This window comes from Poecilia reticulata, linkage group LG7, assembly GCF_000633615.1.
Source record: "Poecilia reticulata strain Guanapo linkage group LG7, Guppy_female_1.0+MT, whole genome shotgun sequence".
Classification (NCBI taxonomy): Eukaryota; Metazoa; Chordata; class Actinopteri; order Cyprinodontiformes; family Poeciliidae; genus Poecilia; species Poecilia reticulata.
The window spans coordinates 15,443,007-15,467,411 of record NC_024337.1 but is presented as its reverse complement, the minus strand read 5'-3'; the positions used below and the strand labels follow the sequence as shown (position 1 = coordinate 15,467,411).

Below are 24,405 nucleotides of genomic sequence, written 5' to 3'. Positions count from 1 at the left end.
TTGTAATGTCTGCAAGATTTTGGTTCCAAATGCCTAAATCGAAAAAAGAAACAAATTAAGGTAAAATAATAAAAGCTCCTACGTGTTGCTTATAATATTTCAGAGAAATGTTCCCTCTTCACTTTTACCCCTTATTCAACAAGTTGAAATCTTATTTTTCTAGCGCATAGTCCATATCAGGGGTCTTCAAATCCAGGCCTCAATGGTCAGGGTCCTGCAATCTCTAGAAATGTCTATGCTTCAACATGCATGCATCAAATAATGAGGTCATTAGCAGGACTCTGGAGAACTTGACTACATACTGAAAAAGTAATTAGTAATTTGTTTAAGGTATGTTGGACCAGCGACACATCTAAAAGTTTCACGACTCCATACCTCAAGGCCTGAATTGTAAATCCTCTGGTCTGGATCATCAAAGTATTTACTCAAAGACACATTGTGCAATAAATAACACTGACACAACATCACACAGAAACTGAATGACTGAAGATGGAGAGGATGAAAGAAAACAATAGTGCCAGACCTGAGGTAGTCTACCTTAAAACAAAAGTCAGGCACAAGTAGTAACAGAATATTTAGCCATTTCTTCATAGCATATTTTTGTGCAACAGTTATGGCAATATTTTGCTAGAGTACACCCTTAAAGATACATAAAACCTTTAGCATGTGTCCCTCTATAAACACAGTAAAAATAAAACCCCTTCATCAACAACTATTCACAGAGTGAGGGCATGAATATGAGGTCTGGGATTTCAGCTTTGGATAAAAATAGAAAACAGTTCAACACAACATACTGCTGCTTAGTTATCTGGGATGATTTTGATAGGAATAGCCAGTTTTCCTAAAACAATATGAAGAGAACCCTCTTGATCCTTCCTTCGTTTTGAAGACTGGTAATCTCCATTTAAGAGCTTCAGCAGATCCATAACTCCAGATTTTGAGTTAGCTTTCTCCTTAGGTTCTCTTTTCTTGCTTGTTTTGTGGACACTGGAAGATCTGACTTTATTATGTACTGTTGTGTCAGACGTTTTAAGGGAAGGCGATTTGCTGTTAGAGTTACTCGTCCGTTTTGCTGAGGATTGGGTTTTCCTGACAGCAGAAGGTTTTGTCCGTTGTGTGTTTGTGGAGACTTTTTTGGGAGATTCTTTAGTCCTTTTGTAATTTTGCTTAGAGTTTCCCTTGTGTGGCTCTGAGAGTTTCTTTGAATTGCCTCTAGATGTCTTCTGGACAGGTGCATCTGATCTTACAGCCTTGACTTGTCCGCTGTTTTTGATTAGCGGCAAAGAATCCTTTTTCTTGGCTTGGCCAGACTGTTTATGCAGCTGAGAGGTCGTTGAAGGCTTTGATTTGTGAGCTGGGGGTTCAAGTTGAAATTTAGTGACGGCTGCCTCTTGTTTAGTTTTCCTGGACTTTGTTTGCCTTGGCTGTGAAATATGTTTAGCGGTCACAGATGACCTGCTACCCTTTGGCCTTTTGGTTTCAGGCTTTACTGGAGTTTCCAATGTAGACTTTGGAACAGTCTTGCTCTCCTTACCAAGGGTGGTCTTAAATTTGTTTGTTTGCTTGGGTGGGACATGACTTTTGGCCGATTTTGTTACCGCTAGAGACTTGGTAGTAGTGACCACTTGTGATTTCAACTTTCTGTCTTTCTGAGGGATTACGAGATGGCTTTGTTTGGTTAAAACAACACTTGGAGTGGGTATGCTTTTGGGCACTGTAGCTCTCACAGCGAGTGGCGATTCAGTGGGTTCAGCTCTGATCACAGACTGAGGAGTTGAATACAGCGGAACAGCAATAACTGTATTGAGTAGAGGCAGAAACCTCTTTTCTTGGAGCCGACGGGATGCGTGTCTTGCGCGTTTCATCTTGTTCATCTGTTGAGCGAGTGCCGTGAAGCCGTCGATTAAAATCTCCAGCCGTCCCTCCAGTCTTTTAAGTCGAGTATCCATGTCTGAGTAGCTTCTCTCCAGCTCGGATATCTTCTTGTCCTTATCTTTAAGTGAATGGACAGCAATAAGCTTCATCAGATGGGTGTTGAGGCGACTCTGCTGGTTCTCCATTCTACGAATACTTTCCTTCATATCTAGTGTGTTGCCTTCTAGCATGGTCAAGCGCTTGTTGAAGGCATTGAGGTGAAGTCGGAGCAGGTGTTGAAAGCTGGAGTGCCTGATTTCTGGGCTGGGAGTGAAACGGGGTGGCAGTCTGGGAGATGACCTGTTTGAATTGACTGGGACTTTAATGCCTTCAGTTAATTTTGATCTGTCGTGGAGAGATGAAGTCCACATTAATGTCCGAGTAGGGACAGCAGTAGCGCCTTTTTCTGGATGATAAGTATCATCTTCGTCATCATTCCCACTGCCATAGGGCTCTATCTCTTTATCCCAGCTGAAATTGAAGACTGGCTCTGCTCCACATCCCACAGGTAGGAGGCTGCCAATGTGCTCTTCCAGGAGAGGATCCCCACAACTGTCAGCAGCCGGCTTGTCTTCTCTTAACATCAAAACAGCAAAATCAGGCGTGTTGCAGGCAGAGACGTCAAGTGAAAAATAAATTACTTATTCCCAATGTCACCGTGTCATCTTTGCCCTTGCTGTGGCAAAGATTTGACAGCCAGACAGGAGTCCTCATAAATGCCACATTTACATTTATGATCCACAGGACATGGGGTCTGTGTGCGAACAGAATTTTCACCTCAACACTTTTCTACCAGCAAAGCGCAAAGCTGAAGCAGAAATAATCCTCTGATAAAGGCTATTGAAGGTAAAAGGACAGAATGAAGCAAAAGTAAGATTTTTAGCAAGCGATGCACTAAGAAATTGGTTGTTGACATGAATTGTGCAATGCTGGTCTTAAAAGACCAGTTGGAAACCTAAAAATCCAATCTTTTTTTTGTCAATCACAAGACACAAAAATACCCAAGCACTATCAGGTATGGACATTCTTATGAAGGAAGAAAGACTCAAAGTAAGCCCATTTCGTTACCAGTCAAACATTTGAAATTAAGTCATAAGAAAAACAAATGAAGTAGGAAACTTTTTCAAACGGTTTCCTAAAGAGGCAGTGTTTTCCTGCCTCTTTAGGATTCAGGATCCATTCAGGATCCTACAACAAACTCGGCGAGAATACAACTTTTTTGGTGTACTAAAGAGACCCGTATGTCACAGAATATGAATTTGTATCCATCCGTGCGATGTTTCATCACCAATCTGCGAATCATTGTATAAATATGAGTGTGAATAGGTAAATGTGTCTCTAGTGTAAAGTGCTTTGAGCACTAGACTGGCATATAGGTTCAGTCCATTTACAATTACCACCTATCGAAGAGGAGATTTGTTCTGTAGCAGACTTTAGCAAATAAGAAGACTAAGCAACCCTTTGTAAATCTCATAGTCAAGGTACATTCTTTACATTCTTTAGGAAATACACATGGAGACAGACGTTTACCCTTGGTCAGGTTAACTCTGCTAACCACTGATATTCAGTTTGCTAATTTTGATATTCTAGGAAAGTGTTTAAAAGTCAATTCTGAGGAAGAATAAAAAGTGTAATGTATTTAAAAGAAAATTCTATTTTCTACAGAGTTAGCTTTTAATTCAGGCTAATCTAAATTCAGCTGACCTGTTTCGTCCAATGTCAGTTTGCAGTTTTGCAGTTTTGATTGTTTTGTACCTGACTGTTTGAGAAACACAAAAGATCTATTTTGATTTTATCTTTGTTTTTCAAATACTAAAAATAGTAAATGTCAGGAAGGCCACAACATATATTTTAGATCTTGACAATAACAGTACCTAGAGCTAAATCAGAATTGACTAAAATTGGTTTCAGGAGATCTGTCTTTGGTCACAAACCCCCTGATTGGTTTGTCTATATATTGCCAAATTCAGAGACAAATATGTTTGCAACAAAAAATAAAAATTGAATAATTCTATTATTTAAAAAAACACCAAACGTGTATAATAATAAGGCACATTATTCTATTGAAAAATAAGCTCTGTGAATATACAAATACATCATAAAGCAAGAAGAATAAACACAGTTAAAGTGGAAAAGTTAAAAATTCTGGAAGTACAGTAAGTTCTGGGATGCACAAGTCAGCATCCCACCGACCAGTGACAGCTCCCACAAAAAATAACAGATATGGACATGCCCATATCGCTTTTGCTGCATGTGAATGAAGCAGACGAATGCTAATGTCAAACCAAGTTCACCTTGCTGCCAACCAGCCAGCAAACCCCCAAACAGAATCAAGAAGACTGAGAGGAAAACAAACAAGGAAGAAGAGATGAAAAAAAAGGAGAGTGTGATGGTACCTTTCACAGCGCAAGCCTGTCAATCCAGGAGGACAGGTGTCACAGACTGGTTGACCATCAGAGCCCAGGTGGCACACTGGGGAGAATCTTTAAGAAAAGAGAATAAAACATTACTGTAGGGTTCTCTTTTACTCCACAAAGTTTACGTTGTTCTGCTCCTTTTTTCTGAAAAGGGACTTGGAAAGAAATAATATAATTTTTTTCACAGTCTTTCATGTTATAATCACAAACTTAAGCTCAATTATGGCCATTTTACATGACACACCAGTACAAAGCTGTATAAAACTGTACTAAGCACTGAGGAAATGGTCAAAGGAAGATATATGGAGCTACAAGGCCATTTTAGAAAAAAATATCTTTTTAGAATTGGTCTCTCTAAATTCTCCTTAGGTCTGGATGATTGTTTGTCCAGTTTTTCTCAGTGTTGCCCTGAGATGGACCAGCGACCTGTCCAAGGTGTACCCCGCCTCTCACCCATTGACCACTGGAGATAGGCAACAGCACCCCTCGTGACTCCACTACTGTGTAAGGTGACGGACGGACGGATAATACATTGAAGTTTACAACTACTTAAACATGCAAACCCAAGTCAAGATGTAAACTCACTGAGCATTGGAAGTGGCTCCATAGCAGGGACAGCGCTTACAGGGCTCCGTACCACCCCTTGTAGGGTCTCCGTAGAATCCAGACAGGCATTTTTCACATCTCTCTCCTTCAGTGTTGTGTAGACATTGCTGAAGGGAACACACACACAAACCAACAGGAGGTGAGTTGGAACAATTCACAGCACAGTACTCGTGTTTTCACATGTTAGGATGAGCCAAGAAATCATTAGCACATTCCACCGGAGGGATCAAAGCGTGTTTGGCACCAGCGGAGAGTTCGGAGGGAGGAAGAGAGGCACAGAACCTACCAGACACCTGCCGGTCTCTGGGTCACAGCTGCTGGCGTAGCCGTTGCAGTCGCACCTCTCACACGTGCTAAGGTAAAGACCAGAGGTGGTCCTCGCATAACCCACATCACACTCCTGTGACGAAAAGCATGGAAAAACCACCTCAGACGTGTGATAACACAGTTATATGTCTTTGTGCCACTGTAGCCAGGAGACACTGTAATTATCATCAAGAGCTAATGGAAAACGCAGGTTTATTTGAAACAAGCAAGGGCACATCTGCAATTTTTCCCCTCTTTATTTTTAAACCTGTATAGAGAAGTTGCAATAGTCTAAATGTATCCAAGTCAAAGGGGAAGATGCTAATATAAATCAGTTACAGTGCTGATTGGAAAGTAATAATATAATTATAATTATATAATAATTATTATTATTATAATTGTTATATTATTATAATTAATATGTATATAATAAATATAATAATAATAATTATTATATAATTATAATTATATTATAATTAATAATATAATAATTATTATTAATTATTATATAATTATAATATAATTATAATTATATAATAATTATTATTATTATAATTATTATATTATTATAATTATTATTTATATAATAATAATTATATAAATATAATTTATATTTGGGCTAAGATGCAGAGATAGAGGACTAATACCATCTTCCAATTCTAAAATATGATTCTTTAAAGAACCACACAAAGAAAACTGTTGCTGACTAGTTTATGGGAGAGAGCAAGACTTTCAGAAGGAAACAGAAAGGCTGACAGAGAAGGAAAAGATGCTCTGCTTTACCTTACCTGATGGAAATCTCAAAGTTGAGGTTAGAATCTACATTATTTTATGAATACACACGGTAACAGTTTTTTGTAATAACACTGCAAACTAAGATATTTTCTAATATAAGTTGTTCACTCATATGGGTTGGTCTGGCCCACCTACATGGAGTCCACAAGACCATCCCGTAATCTGACTGACATCAGGCAGAAGCTGTTAACATTAGCCCACTCCCAGAGGAATCGTCATTTGTTTCTGTGGCTCAAAATGGACCCAGACATACAGAGTCGAGTTTGGTCTGAGACATTAAGGGTGTATCCACAGTTAGCTCATCTATTTACGATTTTAGTATGGTGAACTCCAAAGTCTTAACCATTGACACTTTCACTAACAGACTCTACTGTAAGTGCCAGTGCACCAGAATAAGTCGTGACATTTAATGATGCTGTGACTGTAGTGCTTATTATTACATCTGTTGATTTACTGAAATGAGAGGCTGAATCAAGCCCAGCTTCTTTTTGAGAGTCGAAAACAAAAGTATATGTTGCAGATAAGACAAAAATATAGTTCAAATGCAATATTTGCTGTAATCAATGTCATTCTTTTATGCCCTCTGAACTCTGTTAGCTGAAGTTGTCTGAACATCTACCTGGCATGAAGCTCCTCTGTATCCTACTGGGCAGGCACATTCCTCTACCTCCAGGGCTCGTTCACTACCAGTAACATGAGGAACAGCGATGTCCATCTTGATATCTGAGATGCTGCACAACATTAGAGAAATATATGAACACAAAGATGTACTTCCTATCTCTGCACTGAGATCAGTTTTCTTTGGGTTATTTGTGAATGAGTTTTCTATTTTTACCTTGTCTCTGCCATGCTGTCGACATAGGTGGCTCGGATCATGAGCAGAGAAACATCAGCGAGAGCCATTAGCAGGTGCTCCCGAGTACATGGCTGCCCATCAGTGCGACGCCATGAAGACTGATAGCAACAGGAGGAGAAAATTTAGTGTTAGAATTTAGTTTTGACTAAAAGTTTACATTAATTACCAAAAATACACACCTCTCTGAACGTCACAGTCATAGCTTGTGGTACTCGTGGGAGGGGCTTCGTCTGAGAGTAGTGCTCCAGGAAGATGTCGTTGCCCTGGAGAACCACGTCCGGCTGTCTGTCAACCACCAGCGCACGCTGATAAGGTTCAAAGGTCACGGTGTAGCTGAGCTCCCCGCCATAAGCGGTCAGCTGGTGGCAGAACAGAGAGGACACATAACTAACCTAAATGGTGAAAAGGCATTTCCCCCTGTGGTTTAGAATGGATAGTCACAAGACAGGCGCAACGATTTGACAGCGAATTAACTTTTCAAAGATGTTCAACCTTTTTACAGACTAGGTAACGGCTGAGCAGGAGACAGAGAAAAATACAAACACTGACTAACAGTTAGGGGTGAATGATGGACTTAAAGTTCATCACAATATTTTGCGATACATTTGTGGTAACGTTAAAAGTGATGGCACAAACTATGTCACAAACACAAAAGATGCTTTTGAAAAACATTCCCATTTGAAACGTGCTTCTTTGGGTCACCAGTTATATGATGAAGCATGATTTGTATCACTAAACTCCACACAGTAACTCTATTTTCAAATTCAAGGAAAATAGAAGTTGAAAGCAACGAAAGCTATCTTGAACAAACAGTGAAAAAGTAAAAACTATCAATCCTGATAATAAGGATAGTGTTGTGGGTTTTCAAACATCATTATTTGGAATTTATTGTGATAACAATAAATCAAAATTCTTATGATAAGACAAATAATAAACAATACAATAAATGCCCAGTCTTACTAGCTGTTACCAAGATTTACTTAGTCTATCTTCATCCCGAGCTCGACTTCTCCGTAGAAGCTTATTTCTCTTACCTTATCTCCTCTAAAGCTCTCAGGTAACACCCAGAAGAAGACATCCCTGGGGTTGTTTGAATCGGGGCGGTAGACAACAGAGGAGCCCCTCTGGAGGATCCCGTCAGAGATTGTTTTGGTGTTGGCGCTGTTTAAGAGGGTGAAGAGCTGCCCATTCACTCCTCCTCGCACCTGAGGAACAGAAACAGCACAGATCTTCACACACTCGTATCAGAAATCATCTCCAGCTCCAGTCAAATGTTTATTCACACATTATAGCTTTCAGCGATGAATCTTAAGATTCATTTGGGGATTTATGGAATTTTTTAAAACAAGTTTTCCCAGGATGGTATGATTATAAAATACAAACTAGATTTCTTAAAACCCAAAACATGGGTGAATGCAACTGAATTTATCGTAGATTTTCTCTAATTCTCACAGGGTAAATATTATACATACCAGAGTTTCTGCAGCCTTCACCAACTATAATTTTAAGACTTCCAAAGACTTTTTTAAGACCATTGCGAAATAAATTTAAGACATGTATTATGAGAGGAATGTACAAACATCAGTAAATTGGCAAAACAGTTGTAGTGACTCATAATGAACATAAAAAACTGGGTAGTTAGTAAATGACTACTTTCTTAAAGTCGATGTCAACATGATAAAAGTTGACTAGTCATTGTGACATACTAAACACATGAGAGAAAATGCTTCACATTAATTTATAGGCTTTATCAACAAGATTCAGATCAAACATTGACAAAAGACTGTTTAGCCATAAGTCTATCGTGAAGAATTAAAGGAATAAAAGAACATTATCTCAAACTTCTTCTGCAGCAGTAGAACAGAGCGATGATCTTCTGTCATTGTGGATCAAAAAATTGCAAAAAGCCTGACTTTCTTTTTTTTTCTTCAACACCAGCTGGGAGTTATAATCAATATGCTCATCTAGAATAGCTGCACAGAGTTAAATGATTATGTTGACCACAATTGTGCATGTTGGAACATCATAAACTTCTTATGAATGGATCCCCTTTGATTACAGTTAAATTTAGCGCTCCCACCTGCTGCTCCTCTAACTCAATGCGAAGCAGGATGCTTCGCTGACTCAGCAGCGGCTCTACAACTTTGCGGGATAAAGCGACATGCGGACCACCGATCCGTCAGATCCTTACAATGCAGCTTGATCTACATTTGCAGGTGACTAGTCAACTACTTGGTGCAATGCCTACCAGCTAGCAAGCAAGAGTAAATTAGCAGCTAATTACTGGTACTGTGGACCAGTAGCTAGCTTGCAGCAGCAGCAAAGTGCCTGTCAATTTGTTGCTGCTGAACAGATTTTTTTTTCCATTGTGGAACAATAAAGGATATTTCTATTTTTTGATCCCGCCAATGTAAAACATTGTGGCCCATGACAAAAGTAGGCAAACGTCCAGGTAGACACAATTAAAAAAGAGGAATGATCAAACAGAGATTATTAATATTCCACCCTCCTTTTCCCTGCAGCTCACCTGATCTCTGCTCCAGGAGGAGCTGGCACACTGTGAGGACACCCCCATGCAGAAACAGCGCAAACAGCCTTCAGGGTTGGCCTCTGATAGGTGGAAGAATCCAGCCTTACACTCATCACACAGATCGCCTGCCACGTTGTTCTGCAACGCACACACAAAAACAAAACAAGGACTTGCACATATGGAATCCATTTACTTGGCATCCCTGTCGTTCCCTTTAAGATAAACTGCCATACCTTGCAGCTGCATGGCCTGCTGCTGGAGCTGATAGTTCCTCTGTTATCACAAGTGGAGGGTGCTGCAGAGAGAGCACATTGGAAAGATGATGTGGGGACTGAAGTGCACCTGGGAGCGCTCCAGCTAAGCTGCATACCTGAGCAATGACTAAATACAACTGTCGCACAACCCTGGCAACCATTACACACAGTCAGGAGTTCCTCACTGTCACACTACTGAAGCAACTGCCTGAGCAGCTTCTGTTCATTCACTTGTCTGTCACTTGGGTATTAAAATTAGACTCACAAATTTGAACACATCTTCCATTAGGCAGGAGGGGGTTACCCTGGTAACCAGAAGCACACCTGAAAAAAAAAATCAAAAGAGATAAACCATAAAGTTTAGCAAAGTGATTACCTAAAATTGATTTCTTAATGATCTGTCTTTAAAACTTAAAAGTCTCAAAGGGGCAGCAGTATGTGATTTCCAGGCACATAGGGCCGTTTTATAGCACAATCAAGTTACATTCAGCAGTTATAAAAACACTACATATCAAATATGATTTAAAATAAATTTTACTTGGATATTAATCGCCTTGAAATTGGGTCTCTGTCTCTTTAAAAGCTCCAGCACTTTCTGAAGCTCCGCCTTCAGGAAGTTATCACAACAGAGCTTCTCTATTATCCCTTTGACAACATTACATACAATTAGCTTGTATAATGAGCTCAGCAGGTGCAGTTACATTAGATGTTTGCTAATTGGTACTGGCCAGTCTGAAGGAGCTAATCACAGGAGATGGGTGCTCTGTGGAGTTTGGAAACTGCAGCTCCATGGAGCTCCAACCAGGCGTTTTGCACAACTGAATGGTTGCTACGGGAGATTAAAGGACCTCTCAAACAAGCATTGAAGAATCAATCAGGTATGTTTTTGCTGACTGACTTTTTTAAGTTGATCCAACTTGATACTGACCCTTTAAAGAAGTGCTTTTATTCTTTGAATTGGTCTCAACTGAACAGTAGAATTAATGACATTAGTTTCCTCACTTTTCACAGCGTCTTCCTGTGTATCCGGGCCTGCAGGCGTCACATGTGGGCTGCTGGTCAACGTTCAGGAAGCAGGTGTCGGAAAACCTATGCAGACCATTGAGAAGGTAATAAATGAAGAATTAGCAGAAGAGAGACAATGTAATGAGCTTAGCATCCTGTGGATTTTAACAATGAAGTGGAAACAGCTTGTTGTTTAAACCAGTAAAGGTCTGAATATAGTCTTAATCCATCTGTGAGCCCTGTAGTTGTAGCATCGCTGTGTTTTTGTGAATATGTGTTGCGTTATCGGAGGTGTAGGCTTACCGCCGTGATGTCTCAGTGTATGGACAGGGGCAGGGTTTGCAGTCGTCAGGACGACCTCGGGTTGGATCGCCAAAGTAGCCAGGGCGACACTTGTCACACTGGGGGCCTTCTGTGTTGTGTTGGCAGCTCTGTGATGGAGGAAGACATGCAATTCATTCTCTTCTATTGCACTTAAAGTATCCTAAAATGACATAAACTCTATTTCCAAAAGTATTCACTCCATTGTTAAAGGAATGTTTTTCACAAGGTTAATGGTTGTTTATAGTAATTTTTCTCCATTTTTAAAGAAGCACACGTTTGAGGTCAGACACTGATGTTGGATGAGAATCTCTGGCTCATGCTTTCTGCTTTAATATGCTCTTCAAGTTGTTTTATCTGGTTGTGTTCAGGCCAGTCAAGTTCTTCCGTGTGCTGTTGTTCTAAGTCACCTTCACTTTGCTATAATAACCCAAAGAGTTGCCTGAGGTATTTAGCAAAGCAGAAATTTCCTGCACAGGTGGCATCTTTACAGAGTACTATGCTGAAATTTAATGAACTCCAGAGTGCGACCGATTCTTTCACAAATCTCTGTAGAAGAAATCCGTATGGCTAGAATGTGCTTTGCTCAATTTAGAGTAAATCTTTGATTAATTTAAGACAAATCAATGTACACAACCTGTGTGTGTGGGGGTGGGGAGGTAGGTGTGTGTGTGTGTGTGGGGGGGGGGGGGGGGGGGGGGGATGCACGTGCGTGTGTATGTTTTAAGAAGATGAAATTAAGCAAAATAAAACATTTTTTACTTTCATGTTTCAAAGTATAGACAACCTTACAGAAGTAACTCTTACCAGACAGTATCCACTGATTGGATCGCAGGCTGTTGCGTGTCCGTTACAGTTGCAGCCTGCACAAGTACCAAGATAGCGACCACCAGGGACGCGCTCAAAACCAGAGAGACACATTTCACAAGACAGGCCCGTATATCCGGGAGGACATCTGGAAGTGAGAAACATAAGCACCATCATCCAAGGTTTCTGAAACAAACTGTGATGAGGCCAGTTACAATTTCCTTAGTGTGGTAAAGAGGAAACATGTGTGGGAAGAGCAGCCAAATGAACATAAGATGAAACGATTAATAAATAACCATCAAAATACAGCTTTAAAAATTACAAACTTAAAAAAAAATGTCTCAGGTTTCAGCTGAGAACTTGTGATTCTTACCTGCATTCTTCAACATCCTTAGCATGGCCAAGAGTGCTGAACTCCACTGTGGTGGTATCCATGACGATGTGACTGAGCGCTACGCTGACCATGTGGTTATCATAGACGGTACGGATGCTGATGCTCTCCAGGTCGGCCAGCGTCATCATCAGCTCCTCGCGGCTGACAGGGAGGCCGTTGGAGTGCTGCCAGTGGTCCTGGAAAACATTAAGCAGCAGATTTACTCTTTCAAGTTGATTTCACTTTGATAGCTGATCTTTGGATGTTTTCATTCAGCCTTACTTCAGTGAATATGATCTCTTTCTGGTTGATCACATCGGGAGGAGTGCCATTGCCTCGGCGATACACAAGCCTGCGTCCGTTTCCTACTAAGATCACATCCGATCTCTCCACTGGCTCAGAAAGGCCGCGGGCAAGTGTGTATCGCACCTTGAATCTCAGGGATCCTCCGTATGAATCAATCTAACAGAGGATAGAATGAAATTAAAGTCATCGATTACATTAAAAAAGACAACAACAAAAAAACTTCTTTTTATACCAACTTTGTTGCCAAGGAACCGGCGAGGTAAGGTCCAGTAGGAATCAAGGTTGAGGAACCGGCGAGACAAGTCAACAAGCTGGAACTCCTCCATCTCGGGGTTAATGAGGAGCTGAGTGGAGGAGAGGGGTGGAGTACCTGGCCTGGAGGGGTAGGTGACATTAACTCCTGCAAGAGAAAGTCAGATTCTACATCAGATTTAATTGTGAAGTCTGCCAAATCCTTAAAAAATCGTTTTAAGTTGACAAAAAATCTACAATTCCCTACCAAAGTATGCATCACACTGAACTCTCACATTTTGTATGTTTTATACTTCCATTTGGGTCTCCACTGCTTCTAAGAAACAACCAGCCATTTTTTGGCATGAAAGTGCTTTTTGGTGTCTGGAAATTGAACCGTCCGATCGCCAAGTCACATTCCACAGACACTGTACTGTTACCTAGCAACCCAAGCAGAGCTCCAGTGTGTTTGGTCAGTTGGTTTGTTGCTGTATGGCCTGTACAATGGCTGCTAGAAAAGACATGTGTCTCGTTGTTGACTTATTATTCAGGAACTTGCTGTATTCCTGTTGGTTGTGCAGGAGGCTCCACTAATGTTCTTAAAAGATGTTTGTGTAATTGCCCATTTTCATATTTAAATGTTGATTTGGGAGGCCAGCAGCAGTTTATTTGGATTTAAGCTGACAAGAGGCCCTAAAACAGCTCATTCTGAAAGGAGCTCAGAGGTAGAACTAAGCAGATTTTGCAATTGTGCAAAAAATGTAGTGAACATGTTTTGTATAGCGTGTACATTTCCTAACTTGATGAAGGAAGCATAAAGGCACACATTAAAGTTGTAAGAGTACCTACCTCAGCAAGGTACTTTATTGGTTCAAAAATAATAAACTTATGTACCTTTGAAGTCCTCCTCCTCAGTGAAGCGCAGGCTGATCTGGTTTCGGTAGCGTCCGGTTCTCTTGCAGTTCTTTGAGACTCCAGCGCAGAAGCAGGAGATGCAGCGGCCATCCACCCTGAAGTGACCATCGGGACAATTCTCTGGAATAAACAGGACAAAACTTTGTTTACAGAAAGCTTTTTAACTGAAGTGTTTCGATTTCATACTGGTTCATTGATGATTTTCTATACCTGGGTTTGGATTAGAGATGAGAGTCAACACTCCATCAGGGATACCAAACACCAAGCCTTTGGCGTTGATGGCCTCGCAGGTATACGCCCCCTGGTCTACCTCTTTCACATCACGAATAGTAAGGGTACCGCGGCCATTCTCACTGGTTATAACAAACCTTGGGGAAAAAGAGCACAAACGAATGCTTTCCCACTCATAGCTTCACATCGTTCGTCAACAAAACATATCAGGAGTGTTCTAGGAAAAAAATCCCCAGAATTCTTCTGCAATTTCCTAACCACACACACAGCAGGGCGTTGTGGAAGTCAACAGCCTGAAACCGCAGCTTTCGGAGTTAAGAGTGCACAGCAAATTTCTCACTAATTAAAATCACAGGCCTTGAAGCAAGGAGTCAGCAATGAAACTTAGTTGTAGGGGGGGTTCATGTCAAAAACCAAGAACAGCAAATAAATCCATAATTGCAGTTTTATGCTGGAAGAAAAAAAGGCTTCTTGTTAGTTACTTAGCAACATGCCAGTTGCACCAATAAAAAACATTCCCAAAGGAATGAGGCGCTTTTTTGTTGACTAACAAAGGTACAACAAATATAGTCTACAGAGAGGGAGAGGGTCTCAAAAAGCCCAACCTGTCGCTTTTGGGAATATGCCCCCAGTTGAGTCTCCATGTGATGATGGGTGTTGGAATGCCAACAGCCTCACAGGTGAACGTCACAGTCGACCCCCGCGCTGCCTCGACTGACTCCTCCGGCGGGCTCACCACAGTAGGAGGGTCTGCAAAGAGTGAAAACCACAGCAGCTAACACACAAAATGCTCCAACACACATAAAAATGACTGAAGCTTGGGAACCCAGGGAAGTCATAATGAGCTTGCAAAAATAGTCATATCTCTACATGTTTACATGCTTACATTTTATCATGAATCAATTGCAAACATCTATGTATTTTATTACTAAATCAATATAAAACAGCACATAACTATGCTGCTTCATGTATATCTTGTATACCTACACATTGAAAAAGATGTTTTTATTTGTTGACAGCCTCAGTCAGTTTCAGTACAAAGACAGATAGCTGTTCTGTGAAGGCCTCAGAGGCTCAACAGAATCATGCGTTCTCATTTTAGTTCAATTCATCTCTTAAAAGTGGAAAGAGTTGTGAACTACGAGTACATTTAAATCTTCAAAACAGACAGGCCAATTTGTGTAGCAGAAATACACAGTTCATGTGGGAGAATATGTTCACATAATGACGATTAGACATGACTTCTAAAATCTGGCTTCAAATCGAAGGAAGAACTCAAAAGAAGCTCCATTTCAAGTTTGTCACAAGCTAATATAGAGGACACAGCAAACATAAGGAAGATGCTCAGGTCAGTTGAGGAAAACACAAAATTTACTATCTCAAATGCTGCTGCAACCTGAACCCTGCAGTCTGACGGTAAAACATGGTGGTAACAGCATAATAACGATGTTCACACTTTTCTTTAGGGAGGACATAATTGCCATGACTCATAAGACTTTGAGTTTTCAGTATTTGTTTTGTATTTGTAATAATTTTTTATTTTCTGTTTTGCCTTTTCACATTTATACACTACTTTGTGTCAGTCTCTCTCGGACAATACCTTAATCTAAAACATTTTAGTTAATGTGAATATATTTGAAAATGTCTGAGTGGCATGGATAGCTTTGTCAAGTACTGTAAGTGTCTGCAGCAGATGGACAATTCTGACAGACGAAAACTTTGAGAAAAGCTGTTTCATTTGAGGAGAGTTTGATTTCCCAACAAATTAGTTGGAGTTCTAAGTAGAGATTCAGAAACTCAGAGAAAAAAGTCAAATGTACACAAGCAAAAGAAAGATTGTTGGCTGCTCGAGTATGACTTACTGCAGCCGATCTCATCGGAGCGATCGGCACAGTCTGGCTCTTCATCACATTGGTAACTGGCTGGGATGCAATTTTTATCAATACGGCATTCAAACTGCTCAGGACTGCATCTGTCATTGGGACCTTTGGTAGCTGTGGTGATAAAAAAGATGAATGACTTCTAACTTTCTGATTGGTAGCAACCTCAGGGTTTCCCCCAGTGTGTTATAGGCCTGGCGGCCCGTCATGCTTTACTAGCTCCACCGCCAGGCTAAGCCTTTCTTGTTAATTTTAAATTTTTTTCAGGAAAATAAAATAAAAATAAAAACATCGCCTTTTTTTAAAGTCGGATTGCAAGTGTTTCTGTTACTCCGAGCGTTTCACTATCAGAGCAGATTTATTCCTAAAAGATATGTTTATAGAAGATATGTTTATAGTTTATGCATTTAAAGCCGGACCAATCACACCGCTGGGCCTCTGCGCGTTGCCTCTGCGCGTTGCCTCGCGCGCTACAGCAGCTGGATGTCTAAAGTTCACCTCAGCGCGGATCCCATGCTCCTCCTTTCACTCAAACTGGACACAGGCTGACCGCTATGGATATTTACATCAACCCCCTGTGAGGAATTATGATTAGTTATGAGGAGTTATTGATTAAGGTAAGAGTTTAAACCCACCGCGTTAGCTCTGGTTGCGCAGCTCTACGTGAACCGCAGGAATAACTTGAAGTCGCGCTTTCAGAGGTCCATTGAGCGAGCGGTGAGAATGATGTATATTTGTGAACAAAACATTATGCGGCGTTTACATCTCAACACGCTGCCCAGCGTTTGGTCCCATCTTCCCTGTAAAGTTTAGGTCTGTGTTCCCGGTTAGCCGGTGCGTTAGTGGTTAACGACCCAGTGCTAATCACTCATCGTGCAGGTTTAACCCGGTTAGGAACTTTCGCGCTCTCCTCGCAGTCACGCATCACGCTGATTTTATATTATTTTATTATTATTACTAGTATTATTTTTCCGGTTACACTAAGCACCAAACCGTATCAAATGTTTTGCCCACTTAGTCAGACAGAGTTAATGCGCCGGACATCTGAAAAACTCGCCCAGAAACTCGACCAACCAAAATAGTTTGTGTCCCCTTGTTAAAAACTCAACAGACACGAAATGAAAGAGCTACTAAAGCCACATTAGCAGCATTGAATTAAATCTCCCATTTGTTGCGCATCTCTGCGCAGTGCAGCGGATTACCACATCATGCAGGGCCAGTCCAAGGCTCTACGAGGCCTGGAGCAGAATCTGACTTAGGGGCCCCTTTTGTTGCTAAAAACATCAGCACCTTTAACAGTTTTTGTGTTAGATTTAGTGAAATCTAGGACAGGGGGAGTAGTTTAACTGGCAAACCTAAAAAGCAATAAATTATAACTGCAGCTTACTAATTTGTATTTGTGAACAAACAGAGCTGAAACTCAAAGATTAAACTCAGCATCAGATTGTAGCTGTGGCAACAAACCAATCTGACTATGAATATTGTTCTTTGAACTTCTACAAAGTAAACTTGCCAGCTCCTTAAAATATTACATATAAATGTTAAATAATTTAAAGTCTTTTAATATATATATGCTGAAGCCATTATGTCAAATTTAGCAGCAATGATAATCTCAATAAACAAATGCTACATTTATATATCTGTGGTCTATGTTAAAATATTAGCATTTATGGGGCCCCTGAAGCTCTGGTGGACCTGATGGAGCCACTGACTTAATTTGGATTTAACAGAAGTGGACATAATTGATATTTATTTTAATTGTATTTTTTGATTTTTGATTGATTGATTTTTGTTTTTAAGACTAGTTGTGGGTTTATATAGCAGTTCACTGACGATGTTTTCCCATAACATATAATTACCCAGTGATATTTTTACTTTTATCGTCTACTTAACATCTTTTAATACAAAAACACGGTGGACCGCCAGTGGACCGCCTCGGCGCCCTGACCACCGGGCTTAGCAAGTTTTCTGGGGGAAACCCTGAACCTTCTAACAACAAAATTAAATACCAGAATATTTTTCTCATAAAAGTAACGATGACTCACGGCAGTCGGTCTCATCAGAATTATCTTCGCAGTCATTGTCGCCGTCACAACGCCACAACTTGAGGGCGCAGCGGCCATTTTTACACTTGAACTCATTGGGCTCACAGGGAGACGGAGTGCCTGAGAAAGATTTTGTTAATCGGGGATAAAATGAACAAGTTTTACTCAAGCATGTTATTTTGATAGAGCATATTCAGTTCTGAAGATCAATGATATGTCAGTCAATAGATCATGGAACATTTTATCTGTCTACGTTAATACATTGCAATATAAATCTTATGTAGCACATTTCACAAATAAAAGTGGTTTATAAGGAAAGAACACAGCAAATTAAACATGATTAAAAACACAACAAATAAACAATTAAAACTTTTCTAATATACTGGAATATTTACCAGGATTTTACTGAAAGTAGATTAAAATAATAAATACCTTTAGACTCTTTTTAAATCTTTAAAATGCTAAAATTCCAAAAAGCATGAATCCAAAAGCTTTATTGGATTTAGCATTAAGTATGCAGAAAACTGCTATGTAAGTCTAATGTAATTTCATTTCATTCATTGTAAACTAATTTTATCTCTGTTTTTTGTTCGTTGTTAACCTCATAAGTTCCTCACCGGATGCTATTGTAGTTTTGCTTTTTTTGCATGTTTGTTTTTGCACACTACTTAATCTCAACTAGACTACTAAACTTCTAATTAATGTTTAAAACCAAATCTAGATATTAAAATAATTTTTAACCAAATATCTACCTGTATCTATCATGCCTTGGCACCTATTAGTTATATTTATAACACAAAAAATGTCCCTGGGCTTAGATTCAGAATAAAAACTCAAAATTTTCATATGTAGAAGTATTTATTGGCAATAGTAATACACCATTTAGAGTAAGGGTAGGAGTGTACCAAGGACATGTGTACCACATGGTCAATGGGTTTGGAGGAAATTACAAGCTAGTGCAAAGTGGTAGAAGATGAGGAAGTCATGGGGTTATGAAAGGGCGAAGCGAGTCTAAACCTGAATTGTTTTCAAAAAATTAAATCTATGAAGAAATCTGACTTACCACATCTCAGCTCATCACTACCGTCTTGGCAGTCCCGTTCTCCATCACAAATAAAAATTCTAGAAATACATTCTCCACTCTGGCATCTAGCTTGATCTGCTTTGCACCGAAGAGGTGGGATGGGAGGCCGGGGGCCCAATGGTCCAGGACCAGGAGTGGGAGTGATAGCAGCAGGGGTTGTGGTGGCCACAGGGCGGATCATATCTAGGAACACATTTTTAATTAAACTTTGTAAATGAATACAGGTGTGATATAAAGTTGCGTGTCAGTCAGTGAAGGTGTGGCACATTAGACAGCCATAACACAAAGCTCAACCAGTCATTCGAAAGCACTCACCACAATTGGTTTCATCACTCAAGTCTGTGCAGTCGGGTCTGTTGTCACACACGTAGTCCATCAGGATGCAACTTCCATCGCTACACCTGAACTCGTCAGCCATGCAAGGCCTTTTAACGGGCGTTACTATGACAAATGCAAAAGGGCAATGCAAACAAGGATCAAAACATGCAGAGCCAACAGGCTATTCTAGTGTCACATTTAAGCACATATAATACATTGACAGACTATATGAAGCAACCCATACATGGCGTCGATAAAAAATAAATAATTTCCATTCAAGAAACATTATTCTCAGTGGTCGTACTGAAAAGGTCTGAATCACAGACAAAAAAAAAGATAGACGAGTTGATAAGTACACAAAAGTAGACTGGAAAAATAAAAAAAAGTCACATACAATTTATGATCAAAAATCAAGTAAAACCAGACAAGCAAACCACAAAAGGTAAACAAGAGCGCACGCAGACTTAAAATATTAAATCTGACAAAAGCGTATAAAACTGGCCAACATGAAAAAACAGCATTGGACAAACTATGCAGGACAGGCTATGAGAGAAAGACAAGATAAGACAGACTTTCCTGGGTTACCCCAATAGATAAGATAAGATACATATAAGCCATTTTCACACGAGAGCACCTATTAAGAGTTTTAAACATGAACATTTTAAACAGGTTAAAAGATCTAAAACAGTTCTTGCTGAGTTGAAGTGAATATTAAATCAAAATTCCTTGTGAAAGAGGTTTTTCCTCCTCATAGAAGTGTTTTTGACTGAGTTTCACTCCTAGATAAAACCATTTATGCATCTGCTGCTGCAGTCAACTCTGTTCTTCTTTTCTTTTTCTTTCCCATGGAGAGTATGCCTGGCTGGGTTATTCTCTGTTTATTTCCTATCTCTCCTTTAAAAGATCCACACGGAAGCTCCATCCTATTAAAATGGGGTTATTCCTTCCTACTGTGACTAAATGCTTGCTTTGAATTAGGAATTATTGCAGTCAATAAGTCATTGCAATCAGCAGAGCTTTCTTAGATAATCGTTTTTTACCAATCGGTATTACGTGATTAACTGAGTTTCATTGAAATATTGTATAATTGTAATTAATCTGTATGTAGCTGGATCTGAATCTGACTGAATTAAATTTTTTTCCTAATTGGATGTGAATGAGAAACATTTTACGGTATACCTGAAGTACAGTAATATTCAATAAATCTGATTATTGAAAAGTTTATTTATTTCATTAGCTCAGTGAAACAGACAGATTGATTTCACATATACTGATGTTTATGTATAATCAATATAATATTAAATCAGACCAATAAAAAAGGAAAACACTTTTAATCCAGAAATACTGGCTTATCTTTATGTTTAATACCAGCTTACAGGTAGTTATTTCAAAAAAGGCACTTTTAATCTCACAAACAAACCTCATCAGAACACATATTGTAATTTATTGAATATGACTTTAAATTGGCCTTAAATGTAATTATTAATGTTTTTCTGTATAAAAAATGTGCACTGTGAATTCAGGATCAACTTCTGGACAGTCTTCAGTGTTCATGTGTGAAAACAGCTCTACAGGAAATCCACCCATTCAGCAATTAACATGTCCAGTAAAAATCCTATCAGCTGTCATGCTTGTTCTCCTGACCAGTGGAACTTGCAGATATCGAATGTCGCCTCAAGTTGCAGAGAACAGAAGCATCTTTTCATCAAACTCATGCCATGCAAAGTCCTTTATGTTCTCTGTGAACTACTGGACCTCAGGGATTGCAGCCAAAACTCTACCTTGGTGCTTCCATGCAAGACATTCTCCAGACCGCATGTACATGTCGAAGTAATGGGCATCATAAAATATCAGCAGAATAAATGCACTACAGTCATTCTAGAGTTTCTACAGCACAATCAGCCTCCTCACCATGCAGCAGGCATGGTACCGTACAAACCTGGCACTGCTATAGGGTCCCCTGAAGGCAGAGTTTCTACTAGAGAAAAGGCAAACATTGAAGGAACTGCCTATTGTCCCGGTAGGCATTAACTTGCTAAAACATGGAGGTATTGTTGTTCTTACCTTTCCCAAGCTGCCTGAACTGAAAGCCCTGGACTGATGTGACGTAGGAAGCAATAGCTCCTTCCTTCACCACGTTGTAGAGGACGGTGCGGATCTGTTCTTCATTGCTGTTGTAGTCAGAGCCCACGTCAAGTTCCACAAAGACATCAACTCCATCCTCTCTTATCATTTTTCTGCAGAGAGTATGACAGTTCTGATAAAGCTACATGCTTTATGGCAACAGAAGGAATACCTTCAGGGTCTTAATTTAACATTTCCTCCAAAATTGCTGACATTTTACTGGATATGGGCAACCTTTATGGCAAAAACAAAGAAAGTGACCAGGCCAGAATAACCTAAACAGGTAGCAGAAAAGTATATATCCTGCAGCAGTAGCAGGCAGCAGGGTTGATTCAGAAGGTTTGTGCTCTTACTTTATGAGGACCACATTAACCGTCTGGTCACCTGGAATCTTGCTGTACTCAGACTCCAGCTGTCGAGGGAAAAGAAAATACTTAAACAAAACAACCAACTCACAAATATTTAAATCAGCAGGTTCTGACATATGAAGCACAGATTTATCAAGTGGTCGCAAGACGTACCGTGTCCATCACTGCTTCAGAAATCTCCTTATACTCTGGAGAGAAGATGTCTTCGAGTTCAGGGCCATAAACCACGGAGTTGGTGAAGTTGACAAGAGCTCGGTAATAAACTGGAGATAGAGAGAGGGGAGGAGAAAATCAAACCACACTGACAAACCAGGACCACAGACTCACTACTAGCTTACACATTAAAATCAAGTGATGCCATAATGTTTGACATTTATTTCATTTTGGCTGAATATTTTAGAAAACCACAAATTATGGCATCTACTTCTATATGTATGTGCCTATATAGTGAACACACACAGCATAGTAAGAGGGTATCTTAGGTAAATTCTGCTTTCTATTGTGCAGAAGGAGACAAACAGTCAACATTCATAAATCGTGGCAGAAATCTGACTAAAATGTGGCCAATAAAATCAGGCCTGCAGCAACTCTGGCGGTTGGTGAGTCGGACTTCCAAGTCGATATCACTGCTGTGCGAGCGGCAGTGAGGAAGAAGTAAATCCTCTGTGAATGACTCTGGAAGAGGGCCTCAGCATTCCCTCCACATCAACCAAGTCAAACATATGAGGCAGGAAGGTGAGAGAGCATTGGAGGGGAATGCAGCAGGGATTATATCCATTCCTCTCAGTGGTTTTTTATTAGCTGGAACGACTGGGTCATTGAACATATAGGTCAGCCGGTGTAGGTTAAAGCACTCTAAACTCCAACATGGGCTGCAGATGGCTGTGATGATGACCTGTGTTTTAAGCAGCATAGAATGGTAGGTTTTTGAGGATTAAAATTCAGATTGTTCCAACTGCTCTAGAGATGTTTTAGAAGTCAGTTTTAGCTTCGGTTAGGTGAACTTTTACACACAACTGTTGTTTGAGCTATCAAAAAGACAGAAGCTTCTTATTCTTGACTAATCAGAGTAAAACTTTGTATTTCCTAGCCCTCATATTAAGGGAGCACAACATGGATTTAAATTAACTGAATCAAAAAGTCATTCTTATCAATTTCGCGGATAGCAAAAGTATTCATACCAGTTACACCTTTCAGTATTTTGGGCTGAACAATATACAGTTGTTGCTAGGTAACCAAAAAGTGAGTGAGTTGCTAGGTAACCAAAGAGTGAGTGAGTAATGGTTGATGCCACTCTGCTTAGATGGCTGTGAGAGATTGAGCGGCACACTCTTTTTTCTACCTAAATCTCCCAGAATGCTGTGCAATTCTGGATTTCGGTTAAATTGTTGAATATTCCATATTGCGATATATATTACTGATTTATTGTTCAACCCTAACTACAACAAAATATTTCTGTGTACATTGGGAATTTATGGGACAGAAAGGACGTAGAACATAATTGTGCAATTTAGTTAGGGGTGTCAGTTTATATTTACTTCTAGAAAATATAGAAATACATATCTTTTTCCCAAGGAACTACACTTAAATTTGCAGTTCTAACACGATAAAGTGTGAAAAGGTCAAAGTTTCTCTAAATCCAATGGAAAACAAGCTGTTGCAGCTGGCTTTTATGACCCCATGAGAAACAAATTAATGTAGCCTGGCATTTTAAAGGATTAACTGTTTCCAAAGTTGTGTTGACCCGATGATCTTTTCATCACAGTCTTCAGCTAATTATTCTCCTTTCAGGCAAGCCTACAGATCTCCTTTATAATGTACATTGATGCATTTTATGTGTTGCTCATTATAAGCTGAAATGTCAGCGGTACTATTATAATTCCAATGTCACAGGCCAAGTCTGTGAAACTTAAAATAGCCAGTGGCCCACGGGGTGCCCCATTTTTAGTCTGCTGCCAACATTTTGTTTGGACCGGCCGTCCAGCCTCTGAATTCAGACCGAAAGCGGGAAGATTAGGGAGAGGGGCAATATTTGTGCTGCTTCTTGGAGTGAGATGCAACTTGTCAAGCCAAAGGCAAGGATTTAAATTTTGAGAAGGAGTCTGCTGAGTCAGAAAAAGAAATAAGCTGTGTGGACATTAAGAGCAAGCATGCATAAACAGCACCATATTCATTAACAAGTCTGGAAACTATGGATGCCAGCAAATAATGGAGTTTATCTTTGATTAGGGGACTTTATGAATTAGTTCTGTTTGGTGCCCATCAAGTGGATATTTTATCACCCACAGACATACTATTGCATTTCTTTAATTTAACATCTATGCTACATGGCATGTAAGAATCACTGCAAAATCTGAGCAAGGCCACATATACATCTCTCTAAACCTCCAGTTCTTTCATCTGCATCTGTTCTTTTCAGATCGTAAATATTATTTTTGTTGACACGTTGCCGCCAGATGTCATGAAACACCAAGTCACCCATCTTATTCATATGGTTTACAGATGATTTATTACTTCTGCACAATTTTGTTCCAGTCAGTTTCCTCTGACCAATCAATGCACTTTTTATAGGCTTCAAACATTATCTGACACAATCTATTGGGGTGTCTCTATTTGTAAGAGTTACCGCACTTGTTTGTTTATATTTTGTCTTTAAAGTAGTAACTCTTTTATTTACCTTTTTTAAATTAGTCATATAGCAGCTTTATTCAGGGTTTAT

General features: G+C 39.8%; 1 protein-coding gene across 20 annotated transcripts in view; it reads right to left on the bottom strand.

Moving 5' to 3' along the window:
- hspg2 (heparan sulfate proteoglycan 2) overlaps positions 1–24,405 on the bottom strand; it is a 127,341-nt gene that overhangs the window by 48,729 nt on the left and 54,207 nt on the right. For 16 of the 20 annotated variants that reach the window (XM_008414489.2, XM_008414495.2, XM_008414497.2 and 13 more), the window contains 27 exons: positions 21,840–21,949; positions 21,672–21,730; positions 21,259–21,431; positions 21,134–21,172; positions 19,192–19,317; positions 18,856–19,059; positions 17,793–17,912; positions 15,730–15,861; positions 14,473–14,617; positions 13,847–14,004; positions 13,616–13,756; positions 12,727–12,890; positions 12,467–12,646; positions 12,185–12,381; positions 11,812–11,959; positions 10,987–11,114; positions 10,681–10,767; positions 9,944–10,002; positions 9,658–9,719; positions 9,422–9,562; positions 7,929–8,099; positions 7,074–7,253; positions 6,874–6,992; positions 6,658–6,769; positions 5,224–5,337; positions 4,917–5,044; positions 4,311–4,397 (listed from right to left, as the gene is read on the bottom strand). In XM_008414489.2, the coding sequence (XP_008412711.1) occupies positions 4,311–4,397; positions 4,917–5,044; positions 5,224–5,337; positions 6,658–6,769; positions 6,874–6,992; positions 7,074–7,253; positions 7,929–8,099; positions 9,422–9,562; positions 9,658–9,719; positions 9,944–10,002; positions 10,681–10,767; positions 10,987–11,114; positions 11,812–11,959; positions 12,185–12,381; positions 12,467–12,646; positions 12,727–12,890; positions 13,616–13,756; positions 13,847–14,004; positions 14,473–14,617; positions 15,730–15,861; positions 17,793–17,912; positions 18,856–19,059; positions 19,192–19,317; positions 21,134–21,172; positions 21,259–21,431; positions 21,672–21,730; positions 21,840–21,949 (3,484 nt within the window). The remainder of the gene's footprint in view (positions 1–4,310; positions 4,398–4,916; positions 5,045–5,223; positions 5,338–6,657; positions 6,770–6,873; positions 6,993–7,073; positions 7,254–7,928; positions 8,100–9,421; positions 9,563–9,657; positions 9,720–9,943; positions 10,003–10,680; positions 10,768–10,986; positions 11,115–11,811; positions 11,960–12,184; positions 12,382–12,466; positions 12,647–12,726; positions 12,891–13,615; positions 13,757–13,846; positions 14,005–14,472; positions 14,618–15,729; positions 15,862–17,792; positions 17,913–18,855; positions 19,060–19,191; positions 19,318–21,133; positions 21,173–21,258; positions 21,432–21,671; positions 21,731–21,839; positions 21,950–24,405) is intronic. The other 4 variants (XM_008414490.2, XM_008414502.2, XM_008414503.2 and 1 more) reach the window with 4 other exon arrangements.